This window comes from Mus musculus, chromosome 12, assembly GCF_000001635.26.
Source record: "Mus musculus strain C57BL/6J chromosome 12, GRCm38.p6 C57BL/6J".
NCBI classification, from domain to species: Eukaryota; Metazoa; Chordata; class Mammalia; order Rodentia; family Muridae; genus Mus; species Mus musculus.
Genome location: NC_000078.6, coordinates 76619219 through 76642498, shown reverse-complemented (window position 1 = coordinate 76642498; position 23280 = coordinate 76619219). Strand labels below are relative to the sequence as shown.

Genomic DNA, 23280 nt, shown 5'->3' with positions numbered 1-23280 from the left:
GCCAGCCAAGTCTAACAATAGCTGGCACCTGGAAACAAGTCTGTGTGCACAGGCTTTACCCAGGTTGTCTCCACCACCCCTCAGGTACCCTGTGAAGTGGGCAGACAGAGCTGTTCCCTCATCATTTACAGACAGGATGGAAGTGACATTACGAATCACGGTGCTGTTTAGCCTGAGTCCCCAGGTTGTCTTTTGTATGCCTGAGCCCTCTGTGGCCCATCCTGCTTTACATCTCAGTCCGACACTTATTCCTGTTTTTCTCCTCACCTGCAGCCTCTTGAGGTAGACTAAACATGGCCAGTACACTGGACAGGGCCATGAGAGGAGGGGGAAGGCCGAGAGAGGAAGAGAAGAGAGAGGGAACCAAGGAGACCCAGAGAAAGAGCCAAGAGGGCAAAGAGGGCACATGGCTGAAATGGTAGTGTTGTATAGCAGTGAGAAGCTGGTGGAAGGGAGGCCCACAGGCTGGAGAAGTTTAGGGTAGGGGTGGAGTGAGAAGAGTCGAGAGAAGCCTAGAGGCCAGCAAGGGACTCTGTTGTAGGTATTTGCAACGCTGAGGGAGTCTGGAGGCCAGCATGCACTTTGGTCTGCAAATAAACACCACAGTTCGACACTTGTCCTGGTTTTCTTTTGTATCTGATAGTTGCCCCCTGGATTAGCCAGTGTTCTTTAGAGGAACAGATCTTATAGAATGAAGCTTTCTATATAAAAGAGATTTATTAGAATGGCTTACAGACCATGGTTCAACTAGTTTAGCAATGGCTGTCTACCAACGGAAGGTCCAAGACTCCAGTAGCTGCCAGTCCACGAGGCTGGATGTCTCAGCCCGTCTTCAGTATACACCAGCACCCCCAAGAAGCAGACTCCAATGCCAGTGAGGGACTGAACTGGCTAATGAAGGCAAGCAGGCAGAGAGAACAGCGTTCCTCCTTTCATGTCCTTAGTTAGGTCGCTAGCAGGAGGCGTGGCTTACATTAAAGGTGGAACTTCCCACCCGAAAGAATCAGATTAGAAGTGGGTCTTCCCACTTCACATGATTTAATTAAGGGGAAAAAAATCTCTCACAAGTGTGCCCACCCATTTGGGTTTTAGTTAATTCCAGATGTAGTCAAGTTGCAACCAAGAATATCGCATGAGCTATTTTAGAATAGAAAAAATAAAAAATAAAGAACTATAGACATTGTTAATGTCTTATAAAACTATTTTAATCCCTCTAGAGGTATGATTATGTGTCACAATGTTTGTTATAATTCTAAATATTTCCCACAAAATCCACCATGTCAGTTCTCATTAGCAAACACGTAGGTGATCACTATAATGGCTCTCTTGCCTTCTTTTACATTAATTTACTCCAAGCTAATTAGCCAGCTTTATCGTGTTCAGCTTTTATCATTTGTATGTGCTTTATTCAGGTTTGCAGTCACATCGTAAAGCTTTTCTGTGAGATCCACTCTATCTAGACTGTTCTTCAGGGCAGGGGAACGGCCGCAGAGCCAGTGTACTGGGAGTGAGTTGTTGAAAGGGAAATTCCTCTCTTAAACAAGAATAGAGTTCATGCTACCAACACCTTTGATGATGTGCCCCGAGGGTCTGCTTCTGCGCTGCTCTGTGTAAAAGGCTGGCTTCTGTGTCCCCGAGACCTGTCCCAGGCTCCTTCCTGGGACTTACAGCATAAAGCATGACTCACAGTGGTTGCCTGAGCCTTGGCTTCCGGGAGTGACTTGGAGAGAAAGCCTGAGCTGGGAATCTGCTGGCCCAGGTGCAGGCTCCATGAGCCAATCACGGGCCTCCTTGTGCCTCTCACCCACTTCTTATCCTACTTGTCTATTCTGCTGATTTTGCCCAGAGCATAAAACTCTCAACTGGCTAAAACGCAGACTGCCCTTTTTAAAGAAAGCTGCCCTTTTAAAATCTTTATCATTTATTCCTTGGGGCTTAGGAGCCTTTACTCTCTTTTCTGTGACATCTGTTATTTCTTATTATTAAAAGTAACACGTGCTAATTGTAGACATTTTCTTTTTTTAAAATTTTTTATCATTGTATAAACTATATGGCTAATTAAGAAGAAAATAAATACCACCCATAGTCTTACCACCCAGATTGATTTATTTTTATTTATAAAGTCATATTATACATACATATGGCATGAGAGCCTGAATTTTGCCTCAAAATATATCTTACCCTCTTTTGTCGCTGAAACTTCTTATGTAACCTTGATGTCCTCATTAATGGAACCAAAATATGAAGAATCCCCCTGTTGGCTATGCACTCCGTTATCTCTACTTTTTGTTTGTCCTGGAACTAGAGTTTGAACCTTGGGGGCTCCTGCATTTTAGGCAAACACTTTCCCCCATGTGTTCCCCCAACCCCAGCCCACCAGTCTTTATTTTGAGACATTTTGAACAGAGAAAAGGGAGAGGGGCAGGAAGCGCTTAAGGAATGAATAGCCAAGTCACAGTGTCAACCACATCTTGTTGTATTTTATGTACAGGTAAACGTGTAATCTGTATTGGTTTTTCATAGCTTTGTTTTTTTTTAAATTTTGCACAGTTCTATGCATTTTACCAAATATATCTTGAAATGATTTTATAACACTACACAATAGTCTCTCCTTTCTATTTACAGGTAAATAATTTTCCATTGTATGAACATATCTCAATGCAACAAGTCCCCATTTGTGTGTACTTAGGTAATTTTTAATATTTGACTATTTCCAAAACTACAGTGAGTAAACCTGAATGAATGTACGTGTCTGAGTGTGTCTGTCGGACAAATCCCTAGAAATGGAGTCACTAGGAAAAGGATGTGCATCCGAGAACATCCTGGCCAATGCCTTTCATAGAGGCTGGCCCAGTTAAACTCTTTCCAAGGCATATGAGTCCCGTGCTCCCCACAGCTGTGCTCCCCACAGTCTTGCCAGAGCTCTACTTCATCAGACTTTCTGATCGTTTTTCATCTGAGAAGTGGAGCACGTGTTTCTTCTTGTTCTTCCCTCTTGCTTTTTTAGGGTTAGTATGAGAAATTCCGAACGCAAAAATATCAAAAGTGAAGGTAAAATAGGCCACCAGCCATATTTAGTATTAATGATATGTCTACATGTTTTGGGGCATTGAATATTGTTGATATGTCTTTGTTTGGTGGGGTTAGTGTTACTGATATGTCTGCATATTTGGGGCTGAATTATTTTGAAGTAAATTAAAGATAATTACCTTTGTGTGTGTCTCTGGAAAACAAGAACATTTCCCACTTAAACCTAATACTGCTTCTTATAGCTGACAATTAACAACCATTCCCCGATAATCAAAATCTGAGAGAAGCATTTTCCCAGTTGTCTTTAACAATTAAGGACAATTTACTTTTATATTGTGTGCCCAGGTATGTGCCTTAATTTACTTCTAGATTTATATTATGCTTATAAGTATCTTGCCTGCATGCATGTATGTGCATCACATGTATGCCTGGTGCCCACGTCGGTCAGAAGAGAGCATTGGATTGCCTGAGCTGGAGTAAAAGCGGGTACAGGCCACTGTGGAGGTGCTGGGAATCAAACTCACGTCTTCTGCAAGAGCAATGAGTGCTGTTAACTAATGAGTCATACCTCGGCCTCATGCCTGTGCTTGTAGTTTGTACCTCTCCAAGCATCTTGGGTAGCTTTTTATATTGAAAGAATTTTATAGTTTTTTGTTGTTAGCTCTTTGTTTCATTGTTAATTGCCTTCCTTTTAACTTATAGACATTGGTGCTAGCCAGGTTTTTTTGCTGTAACAAACCAACTCTCCAGTTTGTCAGCTTATGAGGAGAAAGGTCTATCTTGGCTCACAGGTGTGTAGCCTTTGGCGAGGCAGCGTGTCACAGTGGAAGCACATAGAGGGTGGGAACTGATGGCCTCACAGCCAAGATTTAGATGCACACTCAAGTGCATGGGAAGGGCAAGGAGGGAGACAGAACCCTGGGTTCTCTCACTACCTCTGAGAACATGCCCTGTCTTAGTTAGGTTTCTTTTTTTTTTTTTTTTTAAGATTTATTTATTGGTTATATGTAAGTACACTGTAGCCGACTTCAGACACTCCAGAAGAGGGAGTCAGATCTCATTATGGATGGTTGTGAGCCACCATGTGGTTGCTGGGATTTGAACTCCGGACCTTCGGAAGAGCAGTCGGGTGCTCTTACCCACTGAGCCATCTCACCAGCCCCTTAGTTAGGTTTCTATTGCTATGTTAACACACCGTAACAAGGCCACTTATAGAAGAGTTTACTGAGGAGGGTTAGATCCATGACCATCGTGGCAGGGAGATTGGCGGCAGGCTGGACCATTAGCTGAGAGTTTACATCCTCATCCACAAGGAGGAAGAGAGAGCTAACTGGGAATGCCTTGGGCTTTAAAACCTCAGAGCTTGGTCCTGATGATCCACCTCCTTTAACAGGGCTGTACCTCTTAATGCTTTTCAAATAGCCACCAACTAGGGACCAATAATTCATATATGGAGGCCATCCTCATTCAGTCCGCCACAAGCCTCAGTTACAGGAAGGCCTCCCGCCAGGTCCCACATCTTAAAGTTTCTGCTGCCTTTGAGGAGCAGCAGGCTGTAGACCAGATGGAGCCTCCATCGCATGGGCATTTGAGGGCCATTCCAGCTCCACACTAGAGCAGCGTCTTTTCACATGTGGTCCACTCAGTAGCATCCCCCTCATTAGTTCGCCCTTGCTCACAGTCTCCCCCCGCCCCCCAAAAAAAACCTTTTAGCACATTTGAGCTTTCAGTGTTTCATTTTCTGGCTCTGGATTCGGTGCCCTACTGACCTTCCCCTGGCTTCATTTTAAACAACTCTCCTACCACAGTTGATTACTGTATTTCGATAGTTTCATTTTGTGCACTCCAGTTTTTGATCAATAAAGTTCTTCCTGAAATTTGAACTTCGGATTTAACTCTTCTCGAGTTGTCATCTACTTTTGCAAAAACTTGGACAGAATAATCCATTTTTCTTTTTCTCGAGTACTTGAAATGTACTTTTATCCGATGTCAGATGTCTGTATGGAGCCAGGACTACTTCTTCCTGGTCGCCGTGTCTATCTTTCATATGATAATGCCCCCACGACTTTATCACAAGACTATACTTGACGTTTGTGTGATTTCAAGTTTTCCATTTGCTCAAAATGTCCTTTGTAGTAGTCCTTGGGAGTCTTCTAATGTCGTCTCTGGGTAGACTCTGAAGACCTTAAGATGTCACTTGAACCATTTTGTCTCTTTATTATCATCAGAGGCCTTGCAAATTAAAATTCTGGGATGACCCTGCCACACTTTCCCTGGTTCCCTTTGTCTCCAGAATTAAGTTTAAACATTAACTAGTCCTACCTGTTCCCTACCTCTCGTCCTTGCCTTCTCCCTAGCTGGGAATCGAACCCAGGGCATTTTAGTCTATATCTCTAAGCTTTTCATTCCAGAGATTTTCATGTCTAACTTAAAGCCTATTGTCTGTCTGTCTTTCTTTCTCTCTCTCTCTCTCTCTCTCTCTCTCTCTCTCTCTCTCTCTCCCTCCCTCCCTCCCTCCCTCCCTCCCTCCCTCCCTCCCTCCCTCCCTCCCTCCCTCTTTCTTTCTTTCTTTCTTTCTTTCTTTCTTTCTTTCTTTCTTTCTTTCTTTCTTTCTTTCTAAGATTTATTTTTATTTATATGAATACACTGTTGCTATCTTCAGACACACCAGAAGAGGGCATCAGATCCCATTACAGATGGTTGTGAGCCACCATGTGGTTGCTAGGAATTGAACTCAGGACCTCTGCAAAAGCAGTCGGTGCTCTTAACCACTGAGCCATCTCTCCAGCCCCAAACCTATTTTCTATATCTAGTCTCCAAGTCTGTGGCTACTCAGTAGCCCGTGAACAACCTTCCATCCATGTCCACTTGGGTTCATTTGTCTTCCTCTTGCCCTTCCAAAATGTTTTTCTTTTCGAAGACCTTTTTGACAACTCCAGTTGTCACAGACCTCTCTCTGCATTGACCCCCATGAACATCGATTATAGAAGTGATCCAGTATTGCTTTGTGCAGCATGCCTGTATGTATCAGTCAGGGTTCTCTCTCTCTCTCTCTCTCTCTCCCCCCCCCCATGTGTGTGTATGTGTGTGTGTGTGTGTGTGTGTGTGCCGTTTTTATCAGAGTGTCTTACAGGCTGAAGTCTGTCTGGGTAGTCCAGCAGTGGCTGTCCCCCAGAGGGCCAATAGTTCAGCAGTTGTTCAGTCCGTGAGCTGCAGGTCAGTAGTCCCCATCTGGTAGTGCTGGGGCCTTGGAGCATTCCTACAGCTTCTGATCTTCAGTCTTCTCTGGAACTCGCAAGTAGTTTCTGTCACCAACAAAGAAATGCCTCGCCAACAGAATGGATTATTTTTGCCAGAGAGAGTGAGGGCAAGCAGGCAAAATCCAGTGTTTCCTTCTTCCATGTCCTTCTGTGTGGGCTGCTACCAGAAGGTGTAGCCCGGATTTAGAGTCTCCCAACCTCAAAAGAGCCAGTCAAGAAAATCCCTCAGAAGCACAGTTGATGACAAATGTAGTGAGGTCAGTCACCATGATTAACTATCACAGTCTGGGAAAAATGCACTTAAATGGCTGCAAAACAAACTTAGAGTGACTTTGTGTCTGTTTTCTTGAGACAGATCCTTACTGAGCGAGTGTGAACCATGTGTCTTATGTCCCAATAGCCTCTGGGACAGTCCCTTAGATGTGGTGACTGTGGTGGAAGGATGGCACCTTTCTGTGTGCTGGCACTTTTCTGTGTGCAGCCTTGCTTGTCAGCGAATGGCTGTTTGAGGGTTTCAGTGTCGTGGGTACGTTTGACTTCAAGCTAAACTTTTGAAAAGGAGTTGTGAGGAAGGTGTACCTGTCACAGCACCCTCACAGAAATTCTAGGTCAGAGCTGATTGGGGAAGAAGATGAGTTTTCTGGGGCAGCCCTAACATATGAGGGAATGTGTGTGGCTCCACCTTGAGGAGTGAGGAAGAAAGAGAAGCAGAGAAGGAAGAGACCATACTTGGATGCCAGGGAGGCACGGACCATTCCGTGGTCACCTCCTTCGTCCCCCACTCCTGCATGGGCAAGAGCAGGGCTCTAGAAATAAGTACTAGCTCCTTCAGGGCCTTCCTGAAGCCCTCTTCAGGGTAGGTGTTAAGACTGTTGGGTCCCTTGTGAACGGCAAGCCTCCCGCACACTCTTCCTGCTCTGCTCCTAATACCATGGTTTCCAGTGCGGCTGGCTCAGGGCCACTGGCCTCTCCTGCACTCAGTCGGCTCCTGAGGAGCGTCTCGGTCTTGAGGGAGGAATGTGCTGAGCATGCCAATGTGCAGCAGCCGAGTGAACAGCTAATGGAAATTAATCCCCACCTCTGGGCCCTTACTCTGCTTTTGATCATCATTAGCCTCTCGGAATCTTTCCCATGCTCAACACTGCAAAGTGTTTTGTGGTGCTAGGGATTCTGGGTAATCTCCCCCCCTTAAATGAAGGCAGCCAAGAGGCCATCTGCCGGGCTCCAAGCCCGCAACTCCAGCATTACTGTGTTCTGAAAACTGAGGAGGGCTCAGGATGCCTTATGAGATGTCTGTACCAGTGTTTGTGCCAGCCCAGCAGCCTAGAGTCACATTCTGTGTCTCTAGGAGAAGCATGTCCCTATTCTTTGCCAGGCACTAATAAATAGAGTTTAGCACCAGGTAGTGAAATCTGTAGAGTCTTATGAACAGGAAAACTAGGAAACAAAACGATGTTAGCTTTTGAGAGCACTCACCTCTATAGTGGCTAGAACCTTTAGTCCCTTGGTCCCTTCCACCTTTGACTTAAGAAACAGGTCTAGGAAAGGCCTTAGGGGTGAGGGGTAAGGCTATAGCTGGCTCTGTGGAATCCCAGCCCAGCATACCCCAGAATAAAGACTGTGGCACCCTGTCTATCATATCATCAGAAGTTTTTTCTTTTGCTATGACAGCCCTGAAATCAAGAAAACCTTGTAATTTGCTATTGACAGAAGGGCACACTGGGGATTTCCTTGGCCCAGAGGCCTGGAATGAATGAATGACAGTTGTATTTTACATGTATTTTCCCACCACTTCATGGAACGCTTATTTAAGTGGCTACCTTAAAAGTGTTTCTGTGTGATGCATGCACACATCGTATTTCTCATAGAGTCGGTCTGCTTGGAATAGGGACCCTCTGGCTTGACCTTGAAGCCACCGCCACCCAGTGCTGAGCACTTCATGGTTGTATGGTAAGCATTTGTTGAATGGATGAACAGATGAATAAAGACGCTGAGTTCTTAACACTAAAATAGCCATGAGGTAGGAAGGAATTTGATGCAAGCTGCCAGCATCGTGCCCCAGGGGCAGCCCTGGCTTAGCTCCACTTTTTGTTGTGTTAAGCCTGATATTTAATAATTTAGAAAGCCAACCCTTCCATGGTTTGTACTCAGTGGAACGCATACCTAGCCTCCTCTCCCAGTGCTGACATTCCCTTCTGTGCCTGCCCTGGCTGTGTCTCATCTACACACTCTTTGCCCAGGGATCTGCAGGCCCCCAGACCCAGACACACTGTTGGGTCAGTTCCTGGCCTCAGTCTTCAAACTCAAGTGCCTGGAAGCCTGTGGTCACACACTATTCACAAACCCAAAGGATGGGGGCTCTGCTGTCCACTTCTGCCCTGTTGTTTCTACCTTACCTTTGTCTCCTCTTTCTTGCTACACCTCTGTGTTGTTCTCTACCCTTCACTTATGCAGTTTCTGTCTTCTCTCAAGCCCTAGCCTGAACGCCCCACCATTATTCACAGAGGTACCAGTAGGTACCCATCTAAGCTGGTTTAGCATGGGCTGGCCGGAGCTGGGTTTGCTGATTTACTGTGGAGGTACTTTGTCACCATCTCAAAGCTGGAAGTCAAGACTCCTTGCCTGCCGTTCTTGGGGGTGAAGCCATAACATCTGCCATGAACAGCTTCCAGCTCAAGCCTTCACTTCCTTTAACTTACATAGATGGGGGTTCCGCACAGCCCAACTCTTCACCGGTGTTTGCTTCAGCGGGAACTGCTTGAGAGCATGCTCTGTGTCATTAGGCCTAGCACAGGCCAGCCACATGACAGAACCGAGTAACTGCTTCACTAGTCACCTGCAGTACAACTGAAAGTGCCTACTGGGCGTCGAACTTGGAGGTCTGAGAATGGAGAGACAAATGAGACAGGCTTCTCTGGGTGCCATGAGCCCACAGTCTTGTAGGAAAGATGTATATTCAACTAATCATTGGCAATGAGAATGTGGGAATCACAGCACACAGGAGGAGCTGGGGTGGGGGGCGGGGCAGGGCGGGGAGTAAGGAAAAGCCCTCCTGAGAATTCCATTTGCCCTGATTTTAAAGGACAAATAGGAATTAAGTAAAGGGCTTGTGGGAGAATGCTAAGAGCAGTCTAGGCAGAGGGACTGAGTGGACGGATGGAGGGAGAGAAAGGGGATGATGGATGGGTGAATGATGGATGGATGGATGGATGGATGGATGGATGGATGGATGGATGGATGGATGGAGTAATAATGGAACTGGTATTAAAATCAGAATTTAATGTTAGAATAGTACAAACTATTCTGCCTGACATTAGGAAACAGGTGATTGAATCAGGGTGTCTTGCTACAATGAATAGACAGTGGTGGAAGAGGTGGAGGTGATGGTGGTAGTGGTGGAGGAGGTAGAGGTGATGGTGGTAGTGGTGGAGGTGATGGTGGTGATGGTGATCATACCATTTCCTTAGTTCTGATAGCTTGGGGTCCCCCCAGAATGGATAGGCAAATGAGACTGACTTGCAGGGTTGGCATATACCCCCAGAAATGGGGGGTGAGTGTTGCAGCAGCCTCCTCTGCCAGGCAAGGATGACACTAGAATTACAGTGAAGCCCTTCAGCTCCATGGTGCACCCCACCCCCAGCCCCAGGCAGCTCACCCCAGCTCTTCTCCTCACCCAGATGAGCGGGAAGTGGTCCAGAAGAAAACCTTTACGAAATGGGTGAACTCCCACCTGGCTCGAGTGTCCTGCCGCATCAGCGACCTCTACAAGGACCTGCGGGACGGACGGATGCTCATCAAGCTGCTGGAGGTGCTCTCTGGAGAGATGCTGGTAAGGCCCTCCTCATCTGCCTGCACCCGGCCCCTCCCAGCCTGTGGCTGCTGCCATCAACACCTCTTGAGGAAAGGCCTTGGCTGGAGCCAAGCAAGCGGGTTCCCTTGGCTTGCCAGAGTTTCTCCGTGGTCCTCTTCCAGGTTCCAGTTCTCATAATGTCAGGGATCTGGATGGCTGATTGGGGTCTCTGACTTCTTCCTAGAGCTTCTCTCTCCTTCTGACCACTCCCACCCCTGCAGGCTCATCCCAGAGGCTATGCAGAGCTTAACCTTTCTGGGGTCTGGGCATCTGGAGCTGGGATACATGGGCCTAGATATAAGAGCTGTGGGAGAAATTTGCATTCCTCTTAGAGGAATGCTTTGCCACAGGTCACGTGGAGACCTGTTAGCGGGGGCTCTTGGCTGTCCCTGCCCAGCACTGTGGTAGGTGAGGGTGTACGGTTTTGCTCTGACACTTCCTTTGTGACCACCAGGCAGGATCTTCTTTGCCCCACCCCCACTTCCTCCGTGGATAGACTGAGGCATTGTGAGATTCTTGGGGTTTGAATGAAAAGTGTTCTACCTCTGCCTTTTCAGTTCTAGGCTGCAGTTCTTGCCTTTTAGCCCACACTGAAACTCCGCTAGAAAGAGGTGCCCTGGGGATCCCTTCAAAAGACACAGTTAGGAGAGATAGGTCGAGCTGGTAAAGCGCTTGAGGACCTGAGTGCAACCCTCAGAGTGCACACAAAGCAAGGTGGTACGTGTGCTTTTGCAATCCCAGCATTGATGAGGTGGGAATAGGGGACTCCCTGTCCAGCCAATCTAGCCTTCTTGGCAGGTTCCAGACCAGTAAGAGCAAGTCACAGAAAATCCAAACCCAAACAAAGTGTGAGCAGTGACTGAAGGACACCCGAGGTTGTCCTCTGACACATGCTTACATATCTGCACGAACACACACACACACACACACACACACACACACACACACACACACACACTCACACACACGCTTGCACTAATAATAAGCTCCTTTGGTATTCAGGGGTGGAAGATTTGTTAGGAATGGGACCACTGTCAATCACACCACTGACTAGCAGTGAGTGGATCTCAGAACCATGCCTGGTTCGCTGCAAGTACTCAATTCACTGTCTGTTACTGTGTTACTGAGTGTGATTGTCACTTAGCGCCCACAGAAACCCAGAAGGGCTCTCATGAAGTTTAGCAGAATGCTTGATACAGAAACCATCTGAATTTTGCTAAAAGGGAGGCGTTGAAATGTGTGAGGAGGGGCTAGAGGGATGTCTGAGCAGTTATGCACTGGCTACTCTTTGAGAGGACCTGGACTCAATTCCCAGGGCCCAAATGGCAGCCTGTAGCACCAGTTCCAGGAGATCTAATGTCCTTTTCCAGCCTCTGTGGCCACTGCATGCATATGGTGCTCTGATGTGTATGCAGGCAACACACCCATAAACATGAAATTGAAAATAAATAAGTGTAAAAAGAGAAGAAAGGTGTCAGGAGTGACTGTGGAAACTGAAGGTTGGAGGGTAGAGCTGATGGCATCAGCTGGTACAGGTTGCAGCCACCTCTGGTGTGACTGTGAAGTTCCTTCATGCCCATGAGGCCATGCTGTCCCTTAGCCAAGGCCGACCAAGGGCAAGATGCGCATCCACTGCCTGGAGAACGTGGACAAAGCCCTGCAGTTCCTCAAGGAACAGCGCGTGCACCTGGAAAACATGGGCTCCCACGACATTGTGGATGGTAACCACCGCCTGGTCCTGGGCCTCATCTGGACCATCATCCTTCGATTCCAGGTGAGTCCTGTGGGTAGAAGAAACTGGGGGGACCTCCCTGAGCTGGTCGGGAGCTGACGACCTTACAACATGGTGACTAGAGTGTGTTTGTGTGCATCTAGGGAAGCTAGAAGCCCACCTTGGGGAACGGTGTTCTCGGGATGGAAGACCTACATTCGGTGCCATCCCAAAGTGCAGGACAGATGCCCAGCTAGTCTTGGAGGGCAAAAATAGAAGCTGACTTGTAGCTAGGTTACAGTCTGCTGCGAGACCTGCATTTTGTCCCCTCGCCCTCTGTGTGTGTAACTTCTTACCATATGAAATAATCTGATTCAGAAATTGCAAAAGATTGTGCAGAAAAATTTCCCCTTATACTTTTTAAACCAGACACTGTTTTCTTGTCTGAGATTCAAAGCTCTCTCCTTCGCCCTTTCCCTCAACCTTAGGAAGCAATACTGTCCACATTCAAGGGGTGTCTTCTTCCCATAGTCAGTTACATTTGGACACACCCTCACAGACATATCCAGGAGTGTGCTTTCCCAGTCTGATAGACATAGCTCAGTACCATCAAGTTAGCAACATCGCCCAGCATTCATGCTGTTCCACCCTATGAAGTGGTCTACCATCGGAGGAAGCTGTCAGGATGTCTTATTGTCGGGTCTCAAACTCCTACACAGGCATCTGATTACAGTCGTGCCCTCTGATACAGGGTGCTATCTCTGCCATTCTGGTTGACTGAGGCAGAGAAGTAGGCAAAGCCTTTTAAGGGGTGTGGGGTTGCTGTAGGGATGAGTGCTGCAGATATACGGAGGACACGGAGAGGCGCCCCCTCCCCCATAGGAAAGCAGGAAAGCATACAGCCGGTTACAGATCTGCTCTTCTCTTTCTTTGCCACTCTCAGATTCAGGACATTGTTGTCCAAACTCAAGAAGGTCGGGAGACACGCTCAGCCAAGGATGCTCTGCTCCTGTGGTGCCAGATGAAGACAGCAGGGTGTGTATGCCCTGGAAACCTGACATCAGTCTCCCTGTTTGCCATTGGCTCCTTGCTTCCCCTAGGAGAGTGATCCTCAACAAGTCTAATGCTGTGACCCTTATATACAATTAGTCATGTTGTGGTGACCCCCCAACCATAAAATTATTCCATTGCTACTTCATAACTGTAATTTTGCTACTGTTGTGAATTACAGTGTAAATGTCTGATATGCAAAAACTCTAATATGCAACCCCTGTGAAAGAGTCACGACCCACAGGTTGAGAACCACTGCCCTAGAGGCTGCTACCTCCATCAATCTCCCTGTTTGCCATTGGCTCCTTGACATTAGACACCAGTCCCCCTAGAACTATAGCAGGTCTGATACAGTTTATGCAAGTCTGTCCTGACCTGATTCTTAGGCCCGAAACTCAAGATTCCTTTCCAGAGTCACTGTGGTCAAACTCTGGAACCTGTTCAGTTATGAGCCACAGTTTACAGGAATATCTTTGTGTGGTTTATCTGTGTGCTCTTATGTTAAAGCAACTCAAGATGGGACGGGTCGGTTCCTCTCCTAGCATATGGAACCTCAGCTCAAACGCTCATTTGAGATCTCAAAAGAATTCGTTTCTTAGTCTTAATGTTTCTCTTACTGCAGCTACCCCCATGTCAATGTAACCAACTTCACCTCCAGCTGGAAGGATGGCCTGGCCTTCAATGCCCTAATACACAAACACCGGTAAGGGGATTCCTGGTGCTGGGGAAGATTTGAGACCTTGCGCTTAACCAGAGGGCAAGAAGATGTTGTCTCTGCTGATTCTCCCTTTACCCTTGGCCCTCCGACTTTCCTCTACTTCCGGTCATACTGCTGCCTTCTCCCAAGCTGGTGCTCGCAGCTCTCCTGCCTCTTGCCCCTCTGTCTCATTTCTCTCACCTTCCCAACTCCCTACATGTGTCTAGCATCCTTGCTTCACACTGCAGCTGTCCTGTACCTGGGACCCCCATGGCCACTCCGTCTTAACAGCTCAGTTCTTGTCCCCAGGCCTGACCTCATCGACTTTGACAAGCTGAAGGACTCCAATGCCCGGCATAACCTGGAGCATGCTTTTGATGTAGCCGAGCGCCAGCTCGGCATTATCCCACTCCTTGACCCCGAAGGTGAGCCACACCCGCTGTACCATTCTGGAGCAGTCAGGTGGACTCCTACCCGTGCTGGTCCAGGTGCCTGGCAAGCTACGGGTACAGAGATGTTGGGGTTAGGCCAGGGCCCGGCTCTGCTCCTCAGTGATGATCGGTTTTCAGCAGACACCTGGCTTATGAGGAGGGTTGCTATGAGGCTTTGGACGCCTTCATTCTGTGTTTGTAGATTATTGTTCTTATGTGGATCCCAGCACTGCCTGAAATCAGAGGCCTCCACCCAGTTCTTTCTCCTTGCTATGTAGCTGAAGCTGTCCTTGAACTCCTGACCATGCAGCCTCTGCTACTGCACCTAGCTACGCCTTCATTTCATACCATTAGACGTTGCCATTCGATGCACAGGGTTGAACTTCATGACCCAGGAAGTGGGGCTAAATGCTTGAAATATGGCTTTCCCGGGCTCCAGTTTGGGTGCTCAGAATGTCCCGTCTCCCTCTTCCAGATGTCTTCACAGAAAACCCCGATGAGAAATCCATCATCACCTACGTGGTGGCGTTTTATCACTACTTCTCCAAGATGAAGGTGCTGGCGGTGGAGGGCAAGCGAGTTGGCAAGGTACCGAGCTGTGTAGTTGGCACACCAGTACTCTTCGTTTGTCCGCTGTAGGCCTTGAGTGGGAGCCCCCTGTCCATCCTAAAAGCATTGGGATTGGGCCCCCAGCTGCAGTTTGGTGTGCAGGACACCTGCTCCCCACTTCCTCCAGAGTTCCCTGGAAAACACTAGCGCTGATTCCAAAGAATCTCAGTGTCTGTCCTGAGGGGCTGCAGCCCTGCATCTCAGCCTGAGTCTGGGGACCTGTGTATCTCCCAAACACAGCTCCACACCCCACCAAGCACCACAGGCTCCTAATTTGTTGATCGTGGCATCAGACCCCAAAGGCTCCCATAGCATACCAAGGGCACGTCCCTCCATGCAGACTGTGCCGCTCCTCAAGAGTAGACAGGTTTCCATCCATCTCTGTGTGCCCGCTCCTGTTTCCCAAAAAGCTGCCTGGATACCCTTGACTCCTAATAAAGTTTGAGATATAGCACCGGCCCCTCTAGGGCTCTGCAAACATAACTCTATAAGATTGAAGGAGGGGGGATGCTACCACTGAACCTCATCACTGGTCAGTGCGGGAGAGAGCTGCACCCACATCTCCTCCATTCCTTTAGCAATGTGGGATGTCAGGGAACAAGTCCAACGGAGAACACTACAGGGCTTGAGAGAGATGCCGCAGCCCCAGTGTGGCTCACACTGATGGTAGGTCTCATCGGTAGCATCGTTGGTGACATTTCCCTTCTGATGAGATGATTCCCTAGGTCATCGACCACGCCATCGAGACCGAGAAGATGATTGAAAAGTACAGTGGGCTAGCCTCAGACCTGCTCACTTGGATTGAACAAACCATTAGCGTCCTAAACAGCCGCAAGTTTGCCAACTCGTTGAGTGGCGTCCAGCAGCAGCTACAGGCCTTCAGCACCTACCGTACTGTGGAGAAGCCACCCAAGTAAGGCCCTGGCACTGAGGGGCGTGGTCAGTCCTTGGGGGCTGAAAAGGTCAAGAGCTGAGGGTTGTGCCCTACGAAGTGTATCTCCGAGGCAAAGCCTTGAGTTCTATAGCAGGACATCTGTCACCTGCTTCATGTTCTGCTTGGCCACCCCACTTCCATGTCATCCAGCTTACTGACACTGATGAGTAACTTTTGCTTACAGAGAAAGAAAATGCTTTTCTAGGCTCTCAAGGCCAACTGGGGAGCTGTCTCAGGCTTCCTTGGAGAGCCAGTGCTGGGTATCTCCTCCTAGTGAGTCTGTCCCCTTTCTTCTCAAGGCGTAGCCTCTGTATTATCGACCTGAGTGCCCTGCATGAGGCCTTGCAATCGTCAAGTATATCCATCTTTCTCCATCCCATCTGTCACTGCTCATCAGCAAAGCACTAAGCCTGCTTCTCAGGAGCTCTGCCCCACCCCACTGCACATGCACATGTGGAACCATGCACACACTTGTGCATACATGTATAACGAACATAAGCACATACATATGCAACCGCACACATTTATACGGGCATGTGCAGATACAGTCACTCAGGAATGCACATACAAATATTCACAACTATGTAACACATGTCTATGAGCACATGCACGCGTATGGGTACACAAAGGAATGCAGGCACACATATGCATGCCTTCACAAATATGCACACACATAAATATACACACATGCATATACAGTCAGGAGTTCCGGGCTTTCTGCTATTAGCTGTCTGCCTCTGAAAAGAGGCTTCCGGTTCATCAGTGATGTCCTGTTTCTTCTTACCCGACTCGCCTCTCTCAGTCTCTATTCAAGTCTCTCAAACAGGAAAAAAGGAGACCCCCTAGCCCAGGATGTTCTGTAACCCTGGATCAGATTTCTGGTCTGACACTAACCCACTTCTAAAATCCTAAATTCAAAACTGATAACATCAAGCCGGGAATACAAAGGTGTTACCGCTTGGCTGTACTAATAGGGTACATTAGGGTCCTGGAGTGAGTAGGAGCACTGAGGTGTGTTAGGCTAGGCGCACAGCTGATTCCTCAATGCTGTGCTCAGGGGCAGAAGTGGGTGCACTCTTGGTACATGAAGAAATGTAAAGGTAACATTACTTGGACCACGTCCTCTCGATCCTTTCTGGCCCTTGAGCACATCTGGTCTATAGGACTTGAAGAACCAGCTAACTGAGACTTGAGCAAAAATTGCTTTCCTTGCAGTATGTTCTTGTGTAGATACTGCTGCTTCTAAGGTTTTTATCAACTAAAATCAATTTGTCTGACAAGCCTGCCTTTGTAGGACAGAGAGGATTTTCTTTGTGTGGGTTGGTAAAACTTGGAATTTTTTTTTTTTGGAGTTACCAGAATATTCCAGTTAGTGAATCCCTAAGCAAACGAGTGCTCTGATAACCATTGCATTTTCTCTGAATTGAGTTATAAAGATGCAGATTCGTGGGCTGGAGAGATGGCTCAGTGGTTAAGAGCACTGACTGCTCTTCCAGAGGTCCTGAGTTCAATTCCCAGCAACCACGTGGTGGCTCACAACCATCTGTCATGGGAGCCGATGCCCTCTTCTGGTGTGTCTGAAGACAGCTACAGTGTACTCATCATATAAGTAAATAAAACTTTAAAAATATATTTTAAAAAAATGCAGAGTCTTACCCAATTCCTGCCAGTGAGTGTTAGATGTCTTAGCAGGAAAGTTGTCCTATCTTGTCTTTTTCTTTGTCTTTAAAGGGTCAGGGTTTCCATGTTGACTTCAGCAAACAGTTTGTCTCTGGAGACCTCAATCCCAGTATCCCAAATTATATTCCCCCAGGTTTCAGGAGAAGGGGAATCTGGAAGTCCTCCTATTCACTATCCAATCCCGGATGAGAGCCAACAATCAGAAGGTGTACACGCCCCACGATGGGAAGCTGGTGTCTGACATCAACAGGGTACTGTGACAGTTTCAACTGCCCATCTGAGCTGAGGAAGAGATGGGGGTGGCCACTGAACGGGGCTAGTTCTGGTCACTTTATTTGGCATTGACTACATGCTGACTATTTAGGGGAGTCATCTGAACGTCTCTAAAGAGGTCAGACTCTGCCCCCTGAATCTCTTTAGGCACCCATTCTTTGGGGCCATTTTTTGGTAGTCTGTCCTCTAGCGAACCTTGAGTTTGTCTTTGAGTCTAGAATGTTAATTACTTAGGACGGAAGGGAATGCTGTGTGCTGTCTCAGAGCTTTAGAGACTTAGCACCATCTGGAAGCTCTAATGGAATGGAGGTGGCTATTTAGTCGTCAAGGATTTGCTGAGCACCTACGGAGGTGGAAACCATTATATTATTAAGCCAGTGTCTGAGGCAGGCTTAGGGCAGTAGAACTGGGAAGTCTTTGACTGGTCTGGCCCAGACCAAAAATCAAAGGACTGTTACTAAACTTGAATCTGCCTCACTCCATAGTGGCAGGATTCCCTGGATTCATACATCCAGTGTCAGGTGAAAGAGAGGCAACCCCAAGACCACATATTCTTCCTGTACCCCAAGAATTCTCTGCCTCATGCAGGCCTGGGAGAGCCTGGAGGAAGCAGAGTACCAAAGGGAGCTGGCTCTGAGGAGCGAGCTCATTCGGCAGGAGAAGCTGGAGCAGCTGGCGCGGCGCTTCGACCGGAAGGCTGCCATGAGAGAGACGTGGCTCAATGAAAACCAGCGCCTGGTGACCCAGGTAACGGGGTACAACGTGGCAGGAGAGGGGAAGCGCACTGCTCCTGATGGAATCGGAGCCCCAGCCAATCTCGGCAGCAGCTAAATAACCTCTTCTCAGCCTTGAGGTGCTCCACTGGATCAAACCTACATCTGAAGGGAGACCCTTAGGACCTAAGTCTCTCTCTGCCTCTCTGTCTCTTGCCCTCATTGGAGGTCCAGCCCTGGACCTTGAAACACATAGAACAAGTGTTCCACCACCGAGGTACACTCCCAGCCCATATGAATTCTCCTTTTTAGAGTAGAGTCTCACATACTAGAACAGGGCTCCCAAAGTATCTTGTGTTGGCTGTAGCATCAGTAGATCCAAGAGTCAGAGTTGACGTTATGGTTCTTCTCTGGAAATGGTTAAATCAGAGGTATTTGTGAGCCATTCAGAAACTCTGCCCTGATAAGACAGGCAGCAGGGGACAGCAGTGGTAACCCCTTTTGGTTTCTTGGCCTCCAGGCCTGGGACATATTTCACTGGCTAACAGTGAACCCCAGGGCTAATTCTCCATTAGAGCATCTGTTCCCTCCCACTTAGAGCTTAGAATCAAATTAAATTCTGTCTGTTAAGGGGATAGCGAGTGCTCTAAGAGCTTTGGAGAGCGAGCGTACGTGTGCCCCAGATAGTGTGTGGGTAAACCATCTGTTTGCAGCGATGTATTATCCTGGTGTAGGCAGCCCCTCCTGCCCAGAAATGGACAGATCCTCTCTAGGCAGGGTGGGAAGACCCAGCAGGCCACCAGAGGAGTCTGCAATGACACACAGCCTCACCTGCATGTGTGGTGTAGAGAGTAATTGGGAGCGTTTGGAGCTACTTGGGAGACATTCAGAAACTCCGTTCTGATTCGACAGGCAGCAGAGATAACTCCTGAGTAGAAATGTGTTTTTCCCGTGTGACAGCTCTGCCTGAGGGGCCCACCACTTCCCAGCCAGCAGAGTCTGACTGAGCTGCTGTTTCGTTTATTGTTGTTTTTCCCTCTTGGGGGCAGGATAACTTTGGGTATGACCTGGCAGCTGTGGAGGCCGCCAAGAAGAAGCACGAAGCCATTGAGACCGACACAGCTGCCTATGAGGAGCGGGTAAAGGCGCTGGAGGACCTGGCCCAGGAGCTGGAGAAGGAGAATTACCATGACCAGAAGCGTATCATTGCCCGGAAGGACAACATCCTCCGTCTGTGGAGCTACCTGCAGGAGCTGCTGCGATCCCGGCGACAGAGGCTGGAGGCCACCCTGGCACTGCAGAAACTCTTTCAGGACATGCTGCACAGCATCGATTGGATGGATGAGATCAAGGTGGGCGCCGGGGCTGCCCACCTCACACCCCGTTCTGTAGTCAGCACGGGCGTCCTTAAATACCTGCCTCCAGTCACGTCTCTAAATCACAGTGGAGAAAGGACAAAAATGTCACTAACCCATGTTCACAATATTCCCAATGACCCAGGGACCTTGGGTTAGCGGTTATACAAGCATCCACCTAAAGGAATTAGAAAGAGATAGACGGTAATAAGAAGCCCACAGGATCAGGCTCCGAGTAATTGGGCTTTGATTCTGGTTAGAATCTAGACCTACTCTGCATGGGAAACCAGAGAAGTCTGGATTCTCTCCCTCTGATGCAGGAGGTGTTGGGTGAAAATAAGCGTGAAATTGACCACAAGCTTTCTAAAAATAAACATGCCCAGGCTCCAGACCTTGAAGCAAATGATGCAGATGAGTGTGAAGTTTGAGACTTTGTAGGACACTGCATGGAAGGTTCCAGAGGGCATCCTTTTGTAGGAAGTCCTACTCTGTAGCATCTCTCGTCCCAAGCAGCAGCCACATCCCTGCTGTATCCGAGTCTCCCTGGCTAGGATGCAGGCACACACCCTAAGGAGGTGGCCTTCCTCATCATTTGTCCTGGTCCCTTGACAGGCTCACATCTTGTCTGCTGAATTTGGGAAGCACTTGTTAGAGGTTGAAGACCTGCTGCAGAAGCACAAGCTAATGGAGGCCGACATTGCCATCCAAGGGGACAAAGTGAAGGCCATCACAGCGGCCACCCTGCAGTTCGCTGAGGGGAAAGGTGAGGCAAAGGGTGCTCGCTCCGTCGAGGCCTCTGATGCTGGACCCCATCCTCTGGGCCCTTGTCCACCTTGGGTAAATCTGGAGCCATCTTAAGAATTCTGCCTCTTCTCTCAGGTGACCATGTGCAAAACTTGAGGGGTAGCCTCGCTCTCCCGGGAGCGGGCTGGTTCGGCAGCCTGTAACCAGAGTGACATCATAAGATGCCATCTGTCACCTGTTCTTTTTGCTATTGAGACTGTTTATGTTTCTAGGCCCTTGTCATAAATAAGAGTGTTCATTACTTCCTGGGAATCTGTAACTGAGCTTTTTAAAATCTCATGTCATGTTATGCATTTCTACAAGAACTGACTCAACTTTCAATCTCCCTCATTTCTGAAGTGTGGTGGGAGCCAGTTATAAAGAATCCGTGCTGTCCTTTGAGTAACTGAGAATCCATGGCTCCAGTCCCACAGCTCCTTGAAGGGTTAGAGACATAGCTCAGTGGTCGAGCATTTGCCTACCACACACAAGGTCGCCAAGACCATGAAAAATGGAAGTTTGACATTGTGTGGTCCTGATCTGAAATTTGCCTATAAATAAATCCCTTCTTTGCCTTCCTCCTCCTATTCCTCCAGGGTATCAACCTTGTGACCCCCAGGTCATCCAGGACCGTGTCAGCCACCTAGAGCAGTGCTTCAGTGAACTGAGCAACATGGCAGCTGGACGGAAGGCTCAGCTGGAGCAGTCTAAGCGACTCTGGAAGTTCTTCTGGGAGATGGATGAGGCCGAAAGCTGGATCAAGGAGAAGGAGCAGATCTACTCCTCCCTGGACTACGGCAAGGACCTGACCAGCGTGCTCATCTTACAGCGCAAGCACAAGGCCTTTGAGGATGAGCTCCGTGGGCTGGACGCCCATCTGAAACAGATCTTCCAGGAGGCTGACGACATGGTTGCACAAAAGCAGTTTGGACACCCACAGATCGAGACCCGTGTCAAAGAAGTGTCAGCTCAGTGGGACCACCTGAAGGAGCTGGCTGCCTTTCGTAAGAAAGACCTGCAGGATGCGGAAAACTTCTTCCAGTTCCAGGGTGATGCAGACGACCTGAAGGCTTGGCTGCAAGACGCTCACCGGCTGCTCTCTGGTGAAGATGTAGGGCAAGATGAAGGAGCCACGAGGGCCCTGGGAAAGAAGCACAAGGAGTTCCTGGAGGAGCTGGAGGAGAGCCGAGGGGTGATGGAGCACTTGGAGCACCAAGCCCAGGGCTTCCCCGAGGAGTTTCGAGATTCCCCAGATGTAACAAACCGACTCCAGGCACTCAGGAAGCTCTACCAGCAGGTACTGACCCAGGCAGAATTGCGTGGACACAAGCTGCAGGAAGCCCTGGACTTGTACACCGTGTTTGGGGAGTCAGATGCCTGTGAGCTGTGGATGACGGAGAAGGGGAAGTGGCTGGACCAGATGGATATCCCAAACACGCTGGAGGATCTGGAGGTGGTGCAGCACAGGTCAGACAGCTCAGCCTTGCTCATCCCCACCCGAGAGCTGAGGGTCACCTCCCACTGCTAGACCCTCCTCTGTTACATAGTGCAGGCATCAGGAATTGAGTTCTGGTCTGACTCCGGGGCCTCCGATTCTTCACCCACTGGCACTTCATAGTTCTGGAGACAAAGGGGTTTTTTAAAAAATATATTATTAAAATACTTCTCAGCAACAGGAGTCTTTACTCAGATGAATTCTGAGCATTGGGATACAGGAAGAGAGGAGGTGCTGTGGACATGGGGCTGAGAGGCTGGGATTCTGTCACCTCTAACTCTCTGTGCTAGACCCTAAGCCAGAGAACCACAAGGAGCCACAGAGACCAGTTTATAAACCGCAGGTTTCCAAGGCCACTCTGACTTCTGGTATTCTGAGTCCATAGCACCCTGGATATGGCCTGGGGGCATGTTCATGCTGTGGAGGGGGGTGAACCTTGCTAGGGAGGGGTGGCATGCTCAGGCTGAGGAGGGCGGTGGTAAGGCACTGGATGGAGGAGTGCTTCAGCTGTGGTTAGGGGACAAGCTCAGACTGTAGGTGAATGGGGTACTCCGGCTATGGAAGGGTCTGAGAAGGGAGGAGTGATGGGGTGATGGAGAAGGGGCGTGTTCCAGCTGTGAAGTGGGCGGGGCATTCAGTCTTTGCAGCATCTCAGCAGCCTAGCACAGAATCCAAGCCTCATGGAGCAGGAGGAACTGTCCCCTGAAGTAGCACCAAGGTCATCCTACACTGATGTTAGAGCAGTGGTTCTCAGCCTTCTTGACGCTGTGACCCTTTAATCCAGTCCCTCGTGTTGTAGCGATCCCAAACATAAAATTATTTTTTTGCTGCTTCATAATTTTGCTGTTAGGAATTGTAATGTAATTATCTGTGTTTACAGATGGTCTTAGGCAACCTCTGTGAAAGGGTCATTTGACACCCTCCCCGCAAAGGGGTTGTGACCCACAGGTTGAGAATCGCTGCGCTGGAGGGTGCTGGACTCTTGTCAGGGAAAGTTGGTCTTTCCTCAGCGTCTCTCCTTACCCTTCTCAGGAACAGAGCTTCTGACTAGGGACGGGAGCCTTTGGGAAAGTGTTGCTTGGTAGCAGAACTAGGGTAGAATAGCTGGTATGGCAGATGGCCCTTGGGGTGACTGACTTCTTTGCAACCCCAACACTATAAGCCCTTTACAGCCTGCACTGCTTCACACTTTTGTGTGGAGCTGTTGGCTGTTATAGTAAGGAACTGTCTCCTAACTTGGCTCAGAAATACTAAGGCATAAAATTGAATTCATTGAACTAAAAATCAGCGTATACCAGCATATCTGCCTCCTTTCTTCCCTCCTGGAGACCAAGCATTCAGGATGGAGAGGGAGGAAGTCAGAACTGCACATCTGGAGAGTAGGAAACGCTGGACACCAGAGGACCTGC

The 23280-nt window shown here is 48.6% G+C and overlaps 1 protein-coding gene across 1 annotated transcript in view; it reads left to right on the top strand.

The window, feature by feature from the left end:
* The window catches only part of Sptb (spectrin beta, erythrocytic), a 130060-nt gene that overhangs the window by 68049 nt on the left and 38731 nt on the right, over positions 1–23280 (top strand). Inside the window, exons 3-14 of the mRNA NM_013675.3 lie at positions 9968–10119; positions 11741–11914; positions 12795–12886; positions 13524–13604; positions 13908–14023; positions 14505–14617; positions 15364–15551; positions 17386–17503; positions 18114–18272; positions 19288–19590; positions 20206–20356; positions 20973–21843. Coding sequence (NP_038703.3) covers positions 9968–10119; positions 11741–11914; positions 12795–12886; positions 13524–13604; positions 13908–14023; positions 14505–14617; positions 15364–15551; positions 17386–17503; positions 18114–18272; positions 19288–19590; positions 20206–20356; positions 20973–21843 — 2518 coding nt within the window. The remainder of the gene's footprint in view (positions 1–9967; positions 10120–11740; positions 11915–12794; positions 12887–13523; positions 13605–13907; positions 14024–14504; positions 14618–15363; positions 15552–17385; positions 17504–18113; positions 18273–19287; positions 19591–20205; positions 20357–20972; positions 21844–23280) is intronic.